At 37.7% G+C, this 22,661-nt stretch overlaps 1 protein-coding gene across 2 annotated transcripts in view; it reads right to left on the reverse strand.

The window, feature by feature from the left end:
• ipo11 (importin 11) overlaps window positions 1-22,661 on the reverse strand; it is a 414,929-nt gene that overhangs the window by 217,085 nt on the left and 175,183 nt on the right. For both annotated transcript variants that reach the window (XM_059989330.1, XM_059989331.1), the window contains exon 24: window positions 15,773-15,852. In XM_059989330.1, coding sequence (XP_059845313.1) covers window positions 15,773-15,852 — 80 coding nt within the window. The remainder of the gene's footprint in view (window positions 1-15,772; window positions 15,853-22,661) is intronic.

A 22,661-nucleotide genomic window follows, 5' to 3' on the forward strand; every position in this document is an offset into this window, starting at 1 on the left:
CCTTTCTAACAGATTGGAATAGAACCAGCTTTTTGTTTTGATGCTTAAAATGAGAAGTCAAAACATAACACATTCCATTCAAGTTATTATTATGCTTTGAAATGTCAGTGAATTAACAAAAACTAACACTATTTCTATTACAGTAGTAAATCCTCATCACTATTAAATATCAAAACTAACTGGGATAACTCAACTTAAAAAGCCAGACACAGAAAAACAGCCATCAAAATCAGATTAAGAACCTCAAAGCCATTGCAACAACGTTAGTCTGAAGTTTGCAGATTGTAAAAATAATGAGTGTGACAGTGTGATGTAGAGTCATTGCATGGGCTCCACATCTCCTGACAAAATAAAACTGGCTCTGCTGCAAAAATAGGTGCAGGTGTTTTATATATACAGTTTCAATAAAAAGTATTTACCCTCTTTTGGAAGTTTTCATGTTTTATTGTATTACAACAATGAATCACAATGGATTTAATTTGGCTTTTTTGACACTGATCAAAAGAAATTGGTCTAAATTTAGTCCAGTTATTAAACACAAAATAACTGATGGCATAAATATTCACCCCCTTGAAGTCAGTATTTGATAGATGCACCTTTGACAGTAATTACAGCCTTGAGACTGTATGGATAGGTCTCTATCTGTTTAGCAAATCTGGACTCTGCAAAATTTTCCCCATTCTTCTTTACAAAACCGTTCAAGCTCTGTCAGATTGCACAGAGATCATGAGTGAACAGCCCTTTTCAAGTAAGTCACAAATTCTCAGTTGGATTGAGTCCTGGACTCTGACTTGGCCACTCCAGGACATTAACTTGGTTGTTTTTAGGCCATTCCTGTGTAGCTTTGGCTCTGTGCTTGGGGTCATTGTCTTGCTGGAAAAAAAAGTTTTCTTCCAAGTTGCAGTTCTCTTGCAGACTACATCAGGATTTCCCTGTATTTTGCTGCATTTGATTTATCCACTTCCAGGGCCTGCTGCAGTGAAGCATCCCCCACAGCATGATGCAGCCACCACCATGCTTCATGGTAGGGATGGTGTGCTTTTGATGTTGTGCTGTGTTTGGGTTACGCCAAACATAGCGTTTAGTTTGATGGCCAAAAACTCAATTTTGGTTTCATCAGACCACAGAATCTTCTTCCAACCAACTTCACAGTCTCCCACATGCCTTCTGGCAAACTCTATCTGAGAGTTCAGACACAAGAGAAAATCTGCAGATGCTGGAAATCCAAGCAACACACAAAGTCCTGGAGGAAATCAGCAGGCCAGACATCTATTTCCATAGATGCTACCTGGGCTGCTGGGTTAGAACCATAGAACATTACAGCACAGAAACAGGCCTTTTGGCCCTTCTTGGCTGTGCTGAATTGTTTTTCTAGCTAGTCCCACCGACCTGCACCTGGCCCAATATCCCTCCATACACCTCTCACCTACGTACCTGTCCAAGTTTTTCTTAAATGTTAACAGTGAGTCCATATTTCATCTGGCAGCTCATTCCACACTCCCACCACTCTCTGTGTGAAGAAGCCCCCCCCCCCCCCGCCCTTATGTTCCATTTAAACTTTTCCCCCTTCACCCTTAACCCATGTCCTCTGGTTTTTTCTCCCCTAGCCTCAGTGGAAAAAGCCTGCTTGCATTCACTCTATCTATACCCATCATAATTTTATATACCTCTATCAAGTCTCCCCTCATTCTTCTACACTCCAGGGAATAAAGTCCTAACCTATTCAACCTTTCTCTGTAACTCAGTTTCTCAAGTCCTGGCAACATCCTTGTAAAGCTTCTCTGCACTCTTTCAACCTTATTAATATCCTTCCTGTAATTCAATCACCAAAACTGTACACAATACTCCAAATTCAGCCTCACCAATGCCTTATACACCTCACCATAACATTCCAACTCTTATACTTTGATTTATAAAGGCCAATGTACCAAAAGCTCTCTTTACTACCCTTTCTACCTGTGACGCCACTTTGAGGGAATTTTGTATCTGCATTCCTAGATCCCTCTGTTCTACTGCACTCCTCAGTGTCCATTTATCCTGTATGTTCTACCTTGGTTTGTCCTTTCAAAGTGAATACTTCACACTTAGCTGTATTAAACTCCATCTGCCATTTTTCAGCCCATTTTTCCAGCTGGTCCAGATCCCTCTGCAAGCTTTGAAAACCTTCCTCACTGTCCACTACACCTCCAATCTTTGTATCATCAGCAAATCTGCTGATCCAATTTACCACATTATCATCCAGGTCATTGATATAGATGACAAACAACAATGGACCCAGCACTGATCCCTGTGGCACACCACTAGTCACAGTCCTCCACTCAGAGAAACAATCCTCCACTACCACCCTCTGACTTCTCCCATTGAGCGAATGTCTAATCCAATTTACTACCTCACCATCGATACCTAGCGACTGAATCTTCCTAACCTCCCATGGGGGACCTTGTCAAAGGCCTTACTGAAGTCCATGTAGACAACATCCACCGCTTTTCCTTCATCCACTTTCCTTGTAACCTCCTCGAAAAACTCTAATAGATTTGTTAAACGTGACCTACCACACACAAAGCTGTGTTGACTCTCCCTAATAAGTCCCTGTCCATCCAAATACTTGTAGATCCTATCTCTTAGTACTCCTTCCAATAATTTACCTACTACCGACGTCAAATTTACCGGCCTATAATTTCCCGGATTACTTTTTGAGCCTTTTTTAAACAATGGAACAACATGATCTATCCTCCAATCCTCTGGCACCTCACCCGTAGATACCAATATTTTAAATATATCTGCCAGGGCCCCTGCAATTTTAACACTAGTCTCCTTCAAGGTCTGAGGGAATAGCACCGTGATGATATTTTAAAGGAATTTAGAACCGCTTTCAAACAGCTGGAAGCTAAATTGGATCGGATCAACGATAGAGTGGATGAACATGCTGAACACTTATCTTGTATCGATTCGACTTCTGAAGACTTAGAAAGTTGTGTTCAATACTTGGAGACTCTCTGTTCCAGTCTAGAGGAAAAATATAACAAACTTCTTTCCAAAATGGTGGATTTCGAAAATCGGAGCAGACGCTGTAACCTTCGAATTCTTGGGTTGCCAGAGGCCACCGAACAGGGATCAACCGTGAATTTTTTCGCCGAGTTTCTCTGTGAGATATTCAGGAAAGATTTGCTTCCGAACCTGCCTGACCTCGAAAGGGCACACAGGGTCTACGTTCCCCCCGGAATTCTGGGCTCCCGCCCGCGACCGGTAATTTTGTGCTTTCATCAATACCAGGTAAAACACCGTCTGATTATGGAGGCACGTCGCAGAGTTACTTTTACTTTCCAAAACACAGCCATTCGCTTTGTGGAGGATTTTGCACCTCAGATCCTAAAGATGCGCGCTGAGTTTAAAGGCGTAATGAAAATGCTTTTTGATCGTGGTTTTAGACCCTCGCTTCGCAATCCTGCCGTTTTATGAATCACGCTTAGTACTGGAAAACATAAGTGGTTTAAGTCAGTGAAGGAGGCTGAGGCATTTGTTGCAAGTCTTCCGGCTATCCAGCCATCGTCAGAACCCGATCGGACCTCCTAAAATGGGGGATAAGTACTTCTCGTAGTAAAATTACCTTTTCTGGACTCAGACTTCACTTGAATCACTCAATCATTATTTACTGAAACTCTAAGGGCTGTTGACAATCTCTCCCTGGATTTGGTGTGTCCTTCTTTTAAGTAGACATTCTGTGCTTAATGTTTCCCTATGGACGTTAAATAATACTTGTGTAATCAATCTTATTCTTGTATATCTATAGAGTTCTACAATTGACTCTAACTTGTTTTGGAGGTTTGAAGTCTTTATTGAAGGCCTCCGTTTGTTGGTTCACAGTTTAACTACTGATTATTTTATTATTTTTTATATTTATCTATTATTTTTTTCCACTTTTTTTTTAATTTTTGATTTTTTTTTCCTCTCTGTAAATGGTTGATAAGTACTCTTCCTGAATCTATAATTTTCCCCTTCCTCCCTTTTTTTTCTTCCTTTTTTTCTTTCCTTTTTCTTCCTTTATTCTTCCATAATTTTTCGCGGGTAGGTTAGTTTTGGTTTTCTTCCGATTCTCTCTATATTAAGTTTTATATTTCTGCAGAAGATGTTCCAATTTGTAGTTATGTTTTCTAGTGCATAAACTAGTTACTATTTGCTATAATATTTATACGGAACTACTGTTAATGACACAGATCTGGAAGTTATATTTGGGTAAATATTTTTGGTAGAGCTAGCTGCCTTTTTTTGGTAGCCGTCTAGTTTTGGGTTGTGTGGATGGGGTGAGTTTCCAGTTCCAACATCATTCACTGTATTTATTGTTTTTCTTTATTGCTCAGGACAAGTTTATGTTTTGATTTTACGAATCTATGTTTATATTTCTGCTCCCAGACTGCTATTGTATTGCTTGACTTTTTATATGCCTGTTGCCTTTTATGCATTAGTAATTGATAATGACTAGTGCACTTAAATTCGTGAGCTGGAATGTAAAGGGATTGAATCACCCTGTTAAAAGGAGGAAGGTCTTCTCACATATTAAACAACTCAAAGCTGACATTGCTTTCCTTCAAGAAACTCATATTCATTGTTTTGATAACTCCCGGCTTCTGTCAAAGTGGGCGGGTCAGCATTTTCATTCATCCTTTGCCGCTAAAGCTAGGGGAGTCTCTATTCTTATTAACTCAAATATTCCGTTTGAACTCCATAATAAAATATCTGATACAAATGGCCGTTTTATTATTGTTTCTGGTAAACTATATAACACCAAAGTTGTACTAGCAAACCTGTATGCCCCCAACTTTGATGATGTTAACATTTTTGAACGTTTTTTTTTCCTCACTACCAGACTTAAACTCATACTCTCTTATACTGGGTGGTGACTTCAACTGTTGGTTAGATCCTAATCTGGACTGATCGTCCTCTGTTACCAGATCACCTACTAAATCTGCCTTAGCTATCCAATCGTTTCTCTCTAATTTTGGTATCTCTGATATATGGCGTTTCCTTCATCCTACTGAGAGAGATTATTCTTTTTTTCTCCACATGTTCACCATACCTTCACTAGAATTGACTATTTCTTACTCGATAACCAACTTATTCCATTTGCCTACTCTTGTGAGTCTCAGAGTATATTGATTTGACCATGCCCCAATTACTCTCTCTTTAAACCTTCCTGGTCTCCCTCAGAGGAATAAACAATAACGGTTTGATTCAACTTTATTATCGGATGATGATTTTCTAAAATTTATTAAGAATCAGATAACCTTTTATTTTAACACTAATACATCACCTGAAGTGTCATCCCAGATTGTCTGGGATGCCATGAAAGCATATCTGAGGGGTCAAATAATCTCTTACACAGCAAATCTCAACAGAAGATCCTGTGCAGACCGATTAGACCTCATTAACCAGATTAAAGAACTGGATCAACTGTATGCTCAAACTAAGAACCCTGAACTATACAAGAAGCGTGTAGAACTCCAAACTAAATTTAATCTTCTGTCTACTCAACCTGTCGAACGCCAACTTCTTGAAAGCAAGAGTCGCTTTTACATTCATGGGGATAAGTCTGGTAAATTTCTAGTCAATCAGCTGAGGCGCTGCAAAGCCAAACAACATATTACAAAGATTCGGAAGGAAAATGGAGACTTTACATCGGATCATTTGGAAATTAATGATGCATTTAAAAAATTTTATTCTTGGCTTTATTCCTCTGAATCTTTGAATGACAATATCTCTGTTGATCAATTTTTAAATAATCTGAATATTCCTTCACTTTCATCTGATTTTAAAGCCAAACTTAATGTGCCTATGTCATCAGAAGAAATATCTTTTGCAATTTCTGCACTGTCCTCAGGGAAATCTCCTGGACCTGATGGGTTCCCTGTAGAATTTTATAAATCATTCCCTTCACTTCTTTCTCCTCAGTTACTTACAGTATTATCTGATTCATTTAATTACGGCAAATTGCCACCCCCTTTTAATGAGGCATCTATTATTCTCCTATTAAAAAAGGGTAAAGACCCAACAGAGTGTTCCTCGTATAGGCCGATTTCTTTGCACAATGTTGATGTAAAGATCTTAGCTAAAGTTTTGGCTTATAGATTAGAAACTGTTATTCCCTCTATTATCTCTGATGACCAATCAGGTTTCATTAAAAGCCGTCTCCCTTTTTTTAACATTTGGCGTTTATTTAATATTTTATATTCACCCCCAACTGGGATTCCTGGATGTGTTATTTCCCTCGATGCGGAGAAAGCATTTGATCGTATAGAGTGGAACTACTTTTTTGCAGTCTTAGAAAAATTTGACCTCGGTCAAAGTTTCATCTCTTGGATCAAATTGCTGTACCTGTGTCCTACTGCTTCTGTTTTAACTAATTTTCAGAAATCCCAGGTATTTAATCTCAAACGTGGCACCCGTCAGGGATGCCCCTTAAGTCCCTTTCTCTTTGATTTGGCTACAGAACCTTTGGCGATAGCATTTCGAAATTGTCCTGAATTGACCGGGATTTGGAGAGGAGGTGTTGAGCATAAAGTTTCTCTTTATGCTGATGAATTATTACTCATTCTCTCAAATCCGTCTACATCCTTACCTCCAATGTTTTCACTTCTTGACCAGTTTAGCCAGATCTCTGGCTATAAACTTAATTTACATAAGAGTGAACTTTTCCCAATTAGTAAAGAAGCACAAGAATTAACATTTTGTGATCTCCCTTTTAAAGTAGTCCATAATCAATTTACTTATCTTGGAATTACAGTCACAAGGAAGTTTAAAGATCTCTTTCGTGAAAACTTTGCCAATCTTTCATATACTATAAAACAGAGTCTGGTACAATGGTCACCTCTGTCTATGTCTTTGGTAGGTCGTATTAATGTTGTTAAAATGTATGTTCTCCCCAAATTTTTATACTTATTTCAATCTATCCCAATTTTTATTCCTCAATCTTTTTTTGACTCCTTAGACTCTATTATTTTGTCATATCTGTGGAAGAATAAGCGCTCTAGAATTAGTAAAATCCATCTCCAAAAACCTAAAAAAGAGGGTGGCATGGCTTTACCTAACTTTCGTTTATATTATTGGGCAGCTAATATACGTTGTGCTACCTTTTGGTCCTTTTTCCATGGCCAACCTGAGTGCCCTAATTGGGTGGCAATGGAGTTGAGCTCCACCAAAGAACTATCTATCTCTGCACTTCTTGGCTCTGCACTCCCTAGTAGTCTGTCCAGATTAATAGCTAACCCTCTTGTTAGACACACTTTGCGTATATGGGCTCAGTTTAGGAAATGCTATGGTTTCCATGGTTTTTCCGTTTCCAGCCCTGTCGTACATAATCACCTTTTTCTACCTACTACGTACGGTTCAGCATTCCATGTTTGGTATAGGAAGGGCATTAGGCATTTTGAAGATCTTTTCATTGATAATCGCTTCGCTTCTTTTCAGCAGCACTCTGTTAAGTTCAATCTGCCCAATGCTCATTTTTTTAGATATCTCCAAATTAGACACTTTATTGCTCCTTTAATTCCTAACTTTCCTGAAATGCCTGCGAAAAATGCTATGGACTTATTTCTTTCCATTAATCCACTAGGTAAAGGTTTAATATCAATTATTCGAGATAAGTTAGCAGCCTTACGACGGGCCCCTGTGGATAAAATTAAAATGGCATGGGAGCAGGATTTAAATATCTCCTTATCTGAAGAGAGTTGGGACTTGATTCTCAAATCGGTTAACTCAATCTCTCTTTGTGCTCGCCATTGCCTTTTACAGTTTAAGATTGTTCATAGAGCCCATATGTCCAAATCTAAACTATCTCGATTCTACCCTAACATTAGTCCGCTCTGTGATAAATGCAAGAGGGGCGAGGCCTCTCTCATTCATATGTACTGGTTCTGTCCTAGCTTGGAGAAATTTTGGAAAGATGTCTCCACTACGTTATCGTATATTCTCAATCAGCACCTAGAACCAAACCCCTTAATTGCTTTGTTAGGTTTCTGGGGCGAGACAGATTTACGTCTGAGTCCGACCAAATGCCGAATATTATCCTTTGCCTCTCTCCTGGCTAGACGCTTGATCCTCCTTAAATGGAGAGATGTTGCCCCGCCCACTCATGCCCAATGGCTTAACAACATTATGGCTTGCTTGGACCTCTAAAAAATCCATTATTTAGTTCTTAATTCGGAGTTAAAGTTCCATAAGGTCTGGGGACCTTTTATCGAGTACTTTCATAACCTTCCTCTTGACTAGGGTTTTTTTTTTTCTTTTTTTTTCGGTCCCTTGCTTTCAGCTCCCTTTTTTTTCTGGTAGTAGGCATTATTATCCTCTGTTGCTAAGCGTATTCACAGTCTGGGAGTTTGACTGTCCTGATTTATATTCTCTATATTGTGTTGTGGTTGGTCTGGAGTTTTTTTTTATTGTGTTGTGGGGTTGTTTACTTGTCTTCAATTTAGGTGCTTTTCTTTTTAAAAATTCTCTTTCTTTGTATCATATTGTCATTGTATGCTTAATTTTGCACTGTATTAATGTTCCTCATTCTGATTTGTGGTTTTTTTAAATTTGTAAAATGTATAAAAAAACTTATAAAAAAAAGTTGCATTTCTGAATGCAGTGACAGACTGTGTTAAGTGCCAATGGTTTTCCGAAGTACTCCCAAGCCCAGGTGGCTATAATTGTCACAGTAGAATGAAGGTTTCTTAGGCAGTGCCCTGAGGGCTCGAAGATCATGCACATTCAACAGTGGTTTCTGGCCTTGCCCTTTACGCACTGAGATGTCTCTGAATTCTCTGAATCTTTTCACAATATTATGTACTGTAGATGTTGAAAGACCTAAATTCTCTGCAATCTTGCATTGGGAAATGTTCCTTTTGAACACTGACTAACACTTCTCTCATGAATTTTGGCACAAAGGGGTGAGCCACAACCCATCCTTGTTTGCAAAGACTGAGCCTTTGATGGACGCTACTTTTATACCCAGTCATGATACCTCACCTGCTACCAATTAGCCTGCTTAATGTGAAGTCTTCCAAACTGGTGTTACTTGAATATTCTGAGCACTTTTAATCTTATTTTAACTCTGTCCCAACTTTCGTTGAGTGTGTTGCAGCCATCAAATTCTAAATTTGTGTATATTTACAAAATACAATTAAGTTGGTCAGTAAAACTATTGAAAATCTTTTCTTTGTACTTTTGTCAGTTAAATAAAGGTTCATGTGAATTAACATATCACAGATTTTTTGTTTTTATTGCATTTTGGAAAATATCCCAACTTTTCTGGAAATGGGGTTTGTAAATGCTGCAGATAATTTTTTGATTTCATTAAAGAAAGTAACATATTAGGTAATAAACTACTTTTCAAGTAAAAACTTGATTACTTTGTATATACATGCCCAGTGATTAATTAAGTAATGATAACAAACAGGATTCTAATGATCAATGACATAATGAGTTGACTGAACTAAATAAATTAACTGAAACAGGAATGGTTATAGAAGGGAAAAAAACGGGTGAAGGACAACCAAACTAAAAAGTATGTGGCAGATTTAACAGTTTAACCTTAAAAAAAAATCTATTCATACACCACAGCAACAATGAGCATAGCACCAACACACAAAGTGACCGTAGTGCATCAGCAATATTTCTCCCAAGCAGAAATTTCACGGCAGATAGGAGTTTCAAGATGTGCTGTCCAAGCTCTTCTGAAGAAGCACAGAGAAACAAGCAAGATTGAGGACCAGAAATGGAAAATTATTCAGATGAAACGATATATCAAACTGATGCCCCTCCTAAATCAGAAGAAGTTGAACACTGATATCTTCTCTGAACTCACAGAAACCACTGGAACCCAAATTCATCTCTCCATTGTCTGGAGAAGTCTTGTCAGAGGTAGTGCTCCTAGAAGAGTTGCTGCCAAAAAGCCATTCTTTCAAAGTGGAAACAGTATCAGGAGACTCACCTACACACAAAACACCAGGACTGGCAGGTTGAACAATAGCAGCAATTACTCTGGACTGACAAGTCAAAGCAGCTTGTCTGTAGAAAAGCTGAAGAGCATGGATGAGTGTCAACCAAGAATGAAGCACAGTGGAGGTTCCCTGCAGGTTTGGGCTGCATTTCTGCAAATGGTTTTGGTGATCTGGTCAGAATTAATGGAATCCTCAATGCTGAGAAGTAAATGCAGAATCTCATCCATCAAGCAATACCATCAGGGGGGCAACCGATCAGTCTCAACTTTATTCTGCAGTAGGACAATGACCCCTAACAACATGGCCGACATTATGATGAACTATCTTCAGCAAAAAGGAGCTCTATAACAGATGGTATGGCCTCCAGAGCCCTAATCTCCTGCTCATTATCATGGCTGTTGGGAGAGACAGAAGCAAACAAGACAGCTGAAGTCTACAGAAGAACTGTAGCAAGTTCTCCAAAATGCTTGGAACAACCTACCAGCCAATTTTCTTATAAAACTGCACAATAGTGTACTTAAGAGAAATGATGGGGTTTTAAAGGCAAAGGGTGGTTACACCAAACATTGATTTGATTTACTGCTCTTTATAATCATTTTTTGATGGTTAGAAATGTTTCACTTCATTATTTTTGAAAGCATCTTCACTTTACAGTTTTATTTTAATATGTGCCTAGGAGTTTTGCATAGTACTGTGTATATATTTGCACAGATCAACCGATATTCAACTCTCTCCTCAGCTTATATCATAAGCACCTACAATTAGGATTTATTTCCAACCAATCCTGGGGGATACTCTGAGGCCCATTTTTTGTTTCTTTAGCCCCATTCATTTGCATATATCACAATAGCAAAAAACAATTAATACACAAGAATTATCTACTACATATTTATAAATCATAATTTCTAAACATGTTCTAAACCATTGCATAGTGTTCTTTGTATTTATCGTCTCAACGATTTTTCCATACCATCCCCCAATTATCCATGTATGTCCCTTCTGCACACTGTTACTGTGCATGTGCTGTTTCTTTCTAGCACAAATAATACCGGCCCAGAAGCAGTGAACCCAGAACCGCCAAACAAGTCAACAGACAAACAGGCCAACTGGAGTGCTTGACAAACAACAAATGTAAAACAAACAAACATTTTTGTATTAAATTTAATAAACTTTACTGTTACTCTATGTGTGGGTGTAACTGGCGTATTGGTTATCACAAACAAGTATATATGACTTGAATGTGTGTGTTTATGTGTGTATGTATGGAAACTGTTTGCTGTACCAAGGGAGAGCACCCCCCGATGCAGTCCAACAAAAAATGGTACCAAATCCTAAGACTGGCATTTGGATGTAAAAAAGTACTTGTATGTTAATTCAAGGTCGTGAAATAATTGCAATGCTGTACAAGGGCAGTGACAGAGCCTTCTGTCAGACAGTCATTGATTATAGTGTGAGAAAGAAACCCACAGACAAATGAAAATACTTCAAAAGGTGATCTGATGTCTTTACCTCCCTGAAGGTGTTTCACAAACTCAATATTTACAGTGTTTTCTTACATTTGGGAATACCTTTCTTGTTAATCTTTTCCTAAAAACATATTATTCCACAATCGAACCCATGCTTTTACTGGGAACGTCTGCCAGTAAAAGCTGAAGTTCAATTGTCCAAATCATCTCTACGAGGAGAAATAACACAACAAAATTCATTAATTTGGCAGTGGGTGACTTGCAGATGTTATAACACTCCAACACATTACTAAATCACCTTTTTTCATGTTTCACATTACAATAAATATCAGGCAGTTTAATGTCAGATATTTTCAAACAAAAACATCACTTTTCAGGATGTACGCATTGTTGATGACAGTGTAATAATCCCTGACTCAACAGATGAATTCCAACTCAAAATGAGAAAAATCCCTCATTCATGTACCAAGTTTACAAAGATATTATCAAGAAAATTGTTGTCACTGGCTACTAACATCCCTCCCAAAATCTACATTAATGAGGTTCTAAATTATGCAATTGACTTTGCATAAACTCAGCTAACTCGAAATGAAATGAGAGATAGGCCCCCAGCACCTTATCAGCTATAAGCAAAACTAGTTTATTTTTCTTTTAACTCAGCATGTTGTCTTGTGGTAAACGCACATCAATTGCTTCCCTTAATATACAAATCCTATCAACCTCTATTTCAAATATACTCAGTAACTACACTTGCACATCACTCAAATGCAGAATTCTAAAGATTTCTCTCTTCTTCTAGTGACAATTTTTCTTTTCATTCCTCAATGGCCAAACCCTCAGCTTATTTCAAGTATAACAAGGGTAGAAAGACAGAACATGCATACAATATTTCAGCTGTATTGTCACCATGGAATAATTTCAGTAAGATAACTTTATTCTTGCATTCAAATTCATTTGTCCAGCCAATTACTTTATGTACCTGCATGTGAGCCTTCAGTAACTTGCATACAAGGAAACCCAGGTGCCTCTGAAAATGAACTATTTTCAATATTCTACCAATCAAAAAACAAAATACTTTTCTTCCACTAATGTGGATGATTTAGTAGTTTTTCAGATTATGTTCCATCTCCACATCCTTGCCCAATCAATTAATACACCCATGTCAGCAAAATCCTATGCATAATTTCCACAAGTCAAACTACTAGCTGTCTTTGGATTATTAACAAATTTACATACATTATACTTGGTCCCTTCAACCAAATCAGTAAACATAAAACTACAGTGATCCTTGCAGTAAATTATACTCTCTTCCTCAGCAGCTCATGAAACCTGCACAGACAACTTGTGGTAAAAAATCAAGCAAAGCCAATATCACTTTTAAAAAGTGATATTTTAAAAATATCACGGTTAAAAAAAAATTACACCGTTGGTAAAAACAAGCTGCCGTCCCAAAAACTAAATTGCTGCATCAGTAAAAGCTGGTTGGTATACATCAAGCAAAAGTGGGGATAGCTTCCTCAAAAATCTTCTCAGGATCATGGGAGCACCATCAAGAAGGAATAGGCCTAAAGTCACTGCAGACCAATGGATTCTGACCAGAAGACAGCTCAAGGTCATCTGTTGAATGTTGTGCTCTGTGGCTCACAAGGCAGAGGAAGGTCAGACAAGGTCTCACTGACAACTGGGTGATTAATGCTTATAAACCCTCATACAAACAAATGAAGAAAAAGCTGCTGCATTCATTGCTTCTTGAAAGCTTAGGATGAAGCCTCCAGGTAAATCATGAAGTGGGCGTGCTTCCATTTTCATCTCACAATGAACCTTTAAGTTAGTCTCCCACACTTCCACCAGACGTCAATGGTCAACTGATCTTCAGGGTAGAACACAAAATGCCAGAAATTCTCTGCACGTCAGACACCATCTGCAATCAGAGATTCTGCCTACCTCATGACCATTTGCAGCATTTCTTGCTTTAAGCTTAGATTTCCAGAACCTATAAAATATTTTGCTTTTAAGTACATCTGCAAGTTATTCTGGTTTAAAAACTCTGTATGCTGTTAGTCCAAATACTTGGTCTATCAAGAACACACATCTACAGTCATAAAAATAATAATGAAGTTTAAAAGCTTGTTTATAAATAGGATATTTGAAATAATAATAAATTAGGAAATCTAAAACATGCTGACCCATTACATACTGCAATAAGGATCAGAATTAGTCAGGACATTTTCCAGGAAATAATTGCCACCTTTATTGTGAAAGGCAGATCAGGCAAGATCACTGAAAACCGAGCACAATCATGCTGGACTGACCGCAGAATCATTCAAGTTTACTGTATTATCCAGTCATGCAGGGCTACTTCCATAGGTGCAAGTCTGCAGAAGCAACTGCAAACCTGCATCATTTCCCCAGTTATTCACACTATCATATTCCTCGCAGCTTCTATGATTACATGTTTCTACCCTGGCAATATGTCTAACCAAGTGAAAAGAGAACATCCTCATAGTAAATTTACATGTGATTACTTTTTCACAAAAAGAATACAATTCACAATGTAACGACACACATTAGCACTATCTTACCAGATATATGCTTACTTTCCCATATTATGCAGATGGGATGAACTCAGCCTATATTATCCTGGTCCTGATATGTAGCCTAAAAATGCTTCCCAAACCTTTGATGATATGGACCAGATGCAGAGGATTTATCTTGCAGGCCCTCTGCACAAGAATTCAGAGGTAAGATCCAAGTTATAGATAGACTGATGGTGAATAATATAATGGTCCTAGATCTTTAAAAAAAAACTCATTACAGACTTAAGCCAATGTAGAGATCTGTCTTGTGAAAGCTATTACTGACTTTAAAAGTTTTAAAAATGTATGACAAGGATAGATTCAAAATCAATTAAAATTGAAATATAAAAAACTATTTTAAAAAATGTAAAAAAATAAAAATAAATACATTAATTTAAAGCAGATTATTCGTTTCAAGTCAAGGCTACAATAACAACCAAAATGAGTAGGATTTGGTCTTCTTGCAGAATCAACATGATGCACCATTCAAGTGACAATTTCTCAGCAGATGACAGGAGAATCCCAGCAAAACAGAGGTGAACACTGCCAGCTCAGTACTGCTACCACAGAAAGCCAAGTTTAACTATATTTAGACCAAGCATGTATGTGTTCCAAGGATTTTCCTTTAGTCGAGCCCAGTGATGAGGGAAAGTTGCAATTTCAGTCAATATTTAAACAGATTCAGCTTGGTTTCACTTTGCTAACATTTGAGTTTCATTTGCTCCTCAGTTATTTATTTACTGAGATGCAGTGTGGAATAAGCCCTTTTGGCTCTTTGAGCCACGTTGTCCAGTAGCCCGATTTAACCCTAGCCTAATCAAAGGACAATTTACAGTGACCAGTCAACCTATCAATTGTGGGAAGAAACCTGGAGGAAACCCACATGGTCATGAGGAAAATGTACAAACTCCTTACAGGCAGGGCCGAGGATTGAATAGAGGTCGTTGGTAATGTAAAGCATTATACAAACTACTTTGCTGCCATGTAGGCAAAGAGATGCTTGCTCAATTTGTAAAAGCCTATAAATACCTAAGATATTATTAATGCTTTAATCTCATAAAACCTAGTAAGCAAACACAGTAACGATTTACTAAAATACAAAATATTTGATTAAACGCTACAGCACCTTTTGATTCTCAGGTGGGATATAGGATATGATAAAATGGGTCACTATTTCCAGTCCTTTAATGCTGTTCAACAGCCCGAGAACTTAACAATAAGCTGTATCTGTAAATTATTTGGTTAAAGTAAGTCAAATGAAACAAAAGAGGACCGGGGACTATCCAAAATCTGCAGACAAATGTTCAGAACTAGCAAAGAAGCTTTAGTAATAGAGAAAGAATGGTGCAATATGATGTACACTGGAACATCTTAAAGTCCAAGAACAGAAAATTGGACCTGACACCATACATTGGTAACTGGATGACAACATTTGTGTGTTAACTCAGTACAGAGCTTACTCACTACATATCAACCCAAACAATGTTCAGATTTTAGATACAGATAAATGTAAAATCTTTTACTTTAAAATCGATTACAAACAAGTATCTATTTAATATTTATTTGGAATGCAAAATTAGTTTTTGTCTGCCTGGTATTAGGAAACCATGAAAGGAACAAATATGCTTGACAATATGAAGGAACAGTAACATCGGTAAATTAATAAAAGAAAACTTGAAAATTATACGACACTTCGCAACTCTGGTTATCAAAATGGTATTGATAGTGGTGAAAATAAGATTTTTATAGTTACCTGTAAAAATTCTGAAGAGGTCAAGAAAATGTAAGCATTTATTATCTGGAAACAAGTCCTTACATTTTCAGAACTAAGCTCTGCAATCAAATAAAACACAAAATACAAATTAGAGGCAAAGCGGAATTAAATTGATTACTTTATTTCTCTTAAATTACACTATTAAATGGGTATCCAATAATCCAGCTGCAGAGAATGGATAATTCAAACTTCTGACGTTGCCTCAACCGCATAGGAGCTACTGTATTTACAGAAAAATTGTATCTAGTCCACTTTGGGAAGAAAATGAATGAACCCAATTATATAAAATTTACACAATTTTACACTCCCATAATTCTTTTGATTACATTTACAAATGTCGTCATTATATGATAATACAAGTGCGTTCCTAAATTTATCGCAGTAAAATCCAGTGAAGCCTGCAGAAGAGCTCCAACACAAGAATAACAATTGGAGCAAACTACACTGCAAAACATCATCCCTTGTTTAGTGAAAAAATGATATTTAGCAGCTTAATTGCTAATAGTTCTCCACATAACAATGATGACTATGTAAGATTTTTACACTAAGTTGAAGAGGGTGGTATACTGCTGTTATTTTACCACTGTCTTCTTATTGACTCCTTGAGTCCAATAAAGTACAAATTGAAGCAATGCCTACACCAATGCAATGATTAGATGTGCTTTAATTTAATTACTACAGGTATATTCTCTTAAGATGAGTATTTTATTTTAATTCATATGAATTTTTTTCATATTTCTAAACCAGGGGTGAGATTTGCCAGCTGTCAAGTTTTCTTCTGTCCTTTGAGATCATGACTCTTTTAATCCCTTCCTTACATGATGGCACTATGTTCTGAAACACACTTGATTGGATTTTTTCTCTAAATTGAGTTAACTACATCTCTGAGACTACATCACACAGCAATAAATTGAGTTCTTACATCAGTTATGAGCATCTATTAAGCACCAAAATTATGCTTCATAAACATTCTAAATGCAAGTTCTTCTCAAGCAGTAAACTCATACTGATAAACTGATTCATTAGTCCATACATTACTTCCAACAGTAAACACAAAGGTGCTTTTTCTCCCCATTATAATTATTCTAGCTCATTGACTTTCTATGGGTTTCAGCACTGGAATTAAGAATCCATTTTAGCAAAGCACTTGCCAAAAAGGATTCACATTCTGCAGAAGCAGGTCATTCAGTTGTGTATCTCCTTAAAAAAAACAAGAAAACTAAATATTTAAAGAAGTTGAGAAAGTAGAAGAACAAGTTAAAATGTATTTTTAACCTTTAACATTAGTTAAAGCCTTATGTATAGAGACACCACTGTTTTGTAAGATGATTAGTAGTGCCAGAGAATGTAAGACACTAATTAAAACTATTTGTACACTAAAAGGTCATGCATACCAGAAGAATCAAGCTTCCAAATTTTCTGGTCTGTTTTGTAGGTATATGCCTTGAAGCTGCCACAGCTCAACTTTTCATTCATTCAAATGTCATCTATCATTACAGTAAAACTTCCAGGACAACAGGACAAGTGAGTACCTGAACAGGACAGTAACTACCTGAACTCTATTCCTTGAACTTCCAGAAGCTGATGCTTGGCGAATAATAATAATCAACACTGAAACCTCATTGGTACAAGGAAGCATTTCATGGACGTAAAAGTGAAAACAGGATTTCTGGTGTATTGGGATGCAAATCTATGAGCTAGTAATGTGTAGTTTTCTTAATCAATACAACTTGAACAATATCTATTAAGACATTAAAAAGTGTGGTTGCAATCTATTTGGTCCTAAACTAACAATTTTTGGGTTTAGTGCATGTAGCAGATATCTTGGGCCACCAGTCTTCATATCTGAATATAGATTGTGAATTTGACTTTAATGCAGCTCAGAACAATAGCTGATTGTCTGCATATGTATGAGATCAATCAACATTCCATTGCCTGGATGAGACAGTGATTAACACATGTTTTGGATGTGATGGTGGGAAGTTTGTAAGTATGGATCTGTTTCAATTTTGTTGAATTTTCTTTGATCTTTAGCACATAAAATGTGTGTAGCACTGCACATTGGCAGGCCCTTCAACCGAAAGCATCTGCATATGATTTGTATTTGTATTCATATTTCTTTCATTCAAGAGAGTAAAAATCTTTACGTTGCATTTCTGTCGCAATGTACAAGCAATTACGGGGGGAGATGTGGGAAAATATTGCCCAAACACTAAAATTGTACACATAATTGTTTTGTATACATGCATGTACAGTCAGATCAAAATGTATTGATAAATCTGATGTCCCGATGAAAGAAGCTGTCCCAGTCCCTGTTCGTCCTGGCCTTAATGCGGTGGTGCCGCTTGCCAGACAAAAGCAGCTGAAAGAGTTTGTGATTGGGGTGGCTGGAGTACTCAATGAATCTCCAGGCCCTGCTGCTGTAAATGTCCTGAAAAAAGGAAAGTTCACTTCCACAGATACATTAGGCTGTCTGCACCACTCTCTCAGTGCCCTGATGGTCGTACAGTTCCCGTACCAGGCGATGACACAGCCAGTCAGGATGCTCTTGATGGTGCCCCTGAGGTTTTGGGGACTCAGTGGTGAAACAGGCACAGTTATGATACCTACTTAGCTTGTTTTGTCAAATAAAGAAGCTGCTTCTTATCTACCAGTACTTTTCTCCAGTGACTTAATTCAAGCAACAACATGAGCTAATTTTGGTTGCAAAGTGATCTATTCTGGTACCTCGTGGAAAATAGTGGTTGCAAAATCTATTTGATTGTAATATGTTTGGTTGATGGATTAGTCTATAGTAGATCAACCTATGTGCTTGAAATCTGTTTGGTTGCTGCAACAATCTATTTGCTATTCGGTTACAATCTATTAATATTTCGAGATCACTGTCAAAGTTATAAAACTACATACAAATTAAGACTGAATTGAAACAAAGTTGTGAACTCTTACCCGAATAAAACACCTCCGTTTGACAAAAATGGAAAGGTCAGGACGAAATATACCGACAATGTTAAATTTATTAAAAATAAGGTGGCATGTGTTAAGATCCAGGAAATGGCCGCTACTTATTTAAAGACAGCATTTCGGCTTGATTGAATACACGAGCACAAAATACACAAAAGTTAAAAGGACAAGTAAAGTCTTTGACTAATCGAAAGAAACATGAAATTTATGATAATCTACAAAAGCAGCATGACAGAGACGATAAAGAGTCCAAGGCGCAAATGTTTGCATTAACCAAATGAGCGAAAAAACATGATAAAATCAATGTAAAATGTAGAGTTACAAAGTGAACTGAAACAAAATAGAAAAATGCAGCCATGACTTCAAGTGGGCGGTTCTGCTAGAGACACTAATAGTGATGCTACTCCTGGTGTTCTGCTTCAGGAAACTCCTACAACAAGCAATTACAGCTCACATCAAACAGTCTCTCTAGACACCACTATCATGCTAATTTCAGAGATTTGAAGCCTACATCGGACAGTCTCCTGATACAGCGACACCATCCAAGGAATTACAGGATGGACATGACATGTGGCTCCTAGTGACTCTTGACAATGATAGAGATGAAATAACAAGATTGACAGTTATATCATAGTTTACTCAAATAAAAATCAGAAAGTGAAGACATGAAGGATTGAAGATGAAACCGTTGTTATTCAATGTATTAACAAGCTACAAGTAGATTCATCAACTATTGCTCATCCATTCAACAATCCGCTGAGGTGCTCAGACGACCCTGTGACTCTTAGTGAAGAACAACTGAAAGCTTTTCAAACCTTAAAGGTGACATTGTATACTACACCTGCAATAAGAATCCCTGATACAGGTAAATGATTTACTCTATGTCAATGAGAAATACATGGGTGCAGACTTAACAACATGAAGACCAATGGCATCCTATTGGTTATTACTCTGACAAAGGTTTGTACACTGACAATTTCAATGATTGAGAGAGGAATTCCAATGAACACGCAGTTGTTTCTGAAATTGAAATGCTGGCATAAGGAAGCATGACTCCTGGTACCTGGCACCACAAGATTTGATTGAAACCAGTAAGTTGGCAGAAGGAAGATCAGCTAATATCTGCACTGATTCTAGATACGACTTTGGAAACTTATGGAGACAAAGAGGATTTCTTATGGCTGTAGGAAAATCAATCAAGAATGACCAACTAGTACAAGAACTAATGGATGTTATATACAACTGCCATTAGAAGTTGCTGTATTAAATGTAAAAGCTACTCCAAAATGACTACAATGGAAAAGCACTTGCACATGAAATTTCAAACAAAAAGGCAGCATGGGGAAGAAATAAAAGAAATAAATATAGAACATACACAGTGAACCTAACTGGAATTATGGAAACAAAGTTGAACTCTGTCACATACAAACATACAGGATATTCAAGAGATTCAACTTCAATGCTCTCCACAGAAAAACTGGATGGAGAATTATGGGAAATTAAACAATGATGGAGTATGGAGATATGGCAATAGTCATAAATGTAAGCTCCAACCACACTGCTTCCTTATCTAGCAAAATAAATACACTCTTGAGGAAACATTGTAGTGCAACAGATGATTGACAGATTCACCTGACTTGTACACAGAATACAAATTCAGGGCACAAACTCCAGAAATGCTTGAAAAACACAGCAGAGAAGCTACCACAATCAATTGCTCCTGTCCCACTTTTACACTTACAAGTGGAATACATTTATTTGCCAAAGTGTCAAGGATACTCAGTCATAATGGTAATAATGGACATATTTTCAAATGGATAGAAGCTACTCCAGCAAAGGCGGCCACTACTACAGACACAGAAAATCTCTGATCAGGACTATATTCCTAGACGGGGATTGCCATGTTCCATTGACTCTGACCAAGGAACACATTTCATTGGAAGTGTTTGCCAAGAATTATGTTGATTGATGAACATTGAATGGCATTTTCATTGTCCACATCAACCAGAGTCATCAGGATAAGTTGAACAAATGAATGGAACTATCAAACAATGACGAAGTATCATGAGGAAAGCTCACCATGCCCTACGGCTCTTCCAGCAACAGAGCAAACAAAACTACTAAAGCAAGGTCCATTCAGGGTATTAACAGGGCATTATGCCACTGCCAGGAGACATCATTCTCAGAGGCTGATATTCACATTACAGTAGACGCCTGGTTAGCTGTTGTGTGAAATTAACTCAAGCTGTCCAATCTGCTCTTAACAGGTTTTTGCTGCTTGGGAAGATCCAACAGCAGGAGGATACACACCTTGATTTTTGGTGAGTGGGTCCTGATTAAGAAACCGCACAAGGTTCCACTAGGACCTTGAGGGAAAGGTCCTTAACAAGAACTGTTATTTACCAACTCAGTGGTGAAAGTAGAAGATAAAAGTAAGTGGATATACACCAGCGACAGTAAACAAGCTAAAGTGTTATCCAACAAGGACAAAAAACACTGTAGTTAATGTGCTAGTAACCTGTTGCCCATAGTGCCTATGCTGTTGAGTTACAGTAAGCAAATCACACACCAGCCAGAAGACTTCAAGCAAGTTGTAACTACTGGACATTATTAACTTTATTCTATTATTATTTATTCTTATGCCACATAACAGTGAGGATTGGAATAGAATGAGGTGGCAGATACATGTGTAGTTGAAGAATTGGAGCAGGGCAGGGATTCAGGTTTCCTGATAATTCGGACCTTTTCTGGGGCATTTGGGACCTGTACCAAAGGGATGGATTGCATTTGACTCCAAGGGGGACCAATATTCTTGCAGGCAGATTTAGTAGAGCAGTTGGGAGTGATTTAAACTAATATGGCAGGGGTATGGGAACCAGGATAGAGCTGAGGATGAGCCAGCAGGTTTACGAGTAGATGGTGGGGGTAACATGAATGTAAGGAAGGACAAGCCAATGATTGGATACAAATGCAAAGAGTTAAATTGTACTGCAGAGGCAAAATTCAAAAGGACAAAAAACACAGGTTTGAAGGTGCTGTATTTAAATCACTTATCATTTGGAATTATTTCTTAGCTTGTCAACTTCTAATAAATTCTTGTCAGGATTGGTCTCCTTTCAGATTAACTGGGTCATGGTATGAACGATCCTGACTCGACCCTTTTGTTTTTACCAGGCCAAGTGGCTAGTTTGGCGCCCCACCCAGCACAGATGGAAATCATTCCAAATAAGCTAGATGAACTCGTGGCGCAATTAGAGATTGGTCGGTATAACATTACGGACATCACTGAGTCCTGGCTGAAAGAAGGCCATAGTTGGGAGCTTAACATTAAAGGATATACTTTGTATCGAAAGGACAAGCAGGAAAGCATAAGCGGTGGTGTGGCTCTGTTGGGAAGAGATGGAATTAAATTTTTAGAAAGAGGTGACATAGGGTCAGGAATGTTGAAACCTTGTGGATGGAGTTAAGAAATTGCAAGGGTAAAAATGTCATTATGAGAATCTTATCTAGGCCTCCAATTAGTAGCCAGCATGTGGAGTTGAGATTGCAAAGGGAGCTGGAAAAAGCATGTAATAAGGGTAATGAGACAATTGCAATGGAGGACTTCAATATGCAAGGGGATTGGGTAAAACAGGTTGCTGCCAGATCGCAAGCAAGAGGATTTGTTGAATGCTTGTGCTTGAGCCTACTCAAGGAAAGGCCATCTTAGATTGGGTGTTGTGTAATAATCCAGATCTTATTAGTTGAAGTAAGGATGATTACAGCAAAGTTAACAGGTGTCAAAATGGTTGCTGTGATGTGTAGTGGATAGTGCTTGTCGCTCTTTCAGCTTCTAAAAAGGAGAGCTGAATATGTAAGTCTCTCCCTGCCAGTACAACAGGCAGCCTCATATACAGCCTCCTTGCTG

The sequence above is a fragment of the Hypanus sabinus genome, chromosome 14 (genome assembly GCF_030144855.1).
Source record: "Hypanus sabinus isolate sHypSab1 chromosome 14, sHypSab1.hap1, whole genome shotgun sequence".
Taxonomy (NCBI): domain Eukaryota; kingdom Metazoa; phylum Chordata; class Chondrichthyes; order Myliobatiformes; family Dasyatidae; genus Hypanus; species Hypanus sabinus.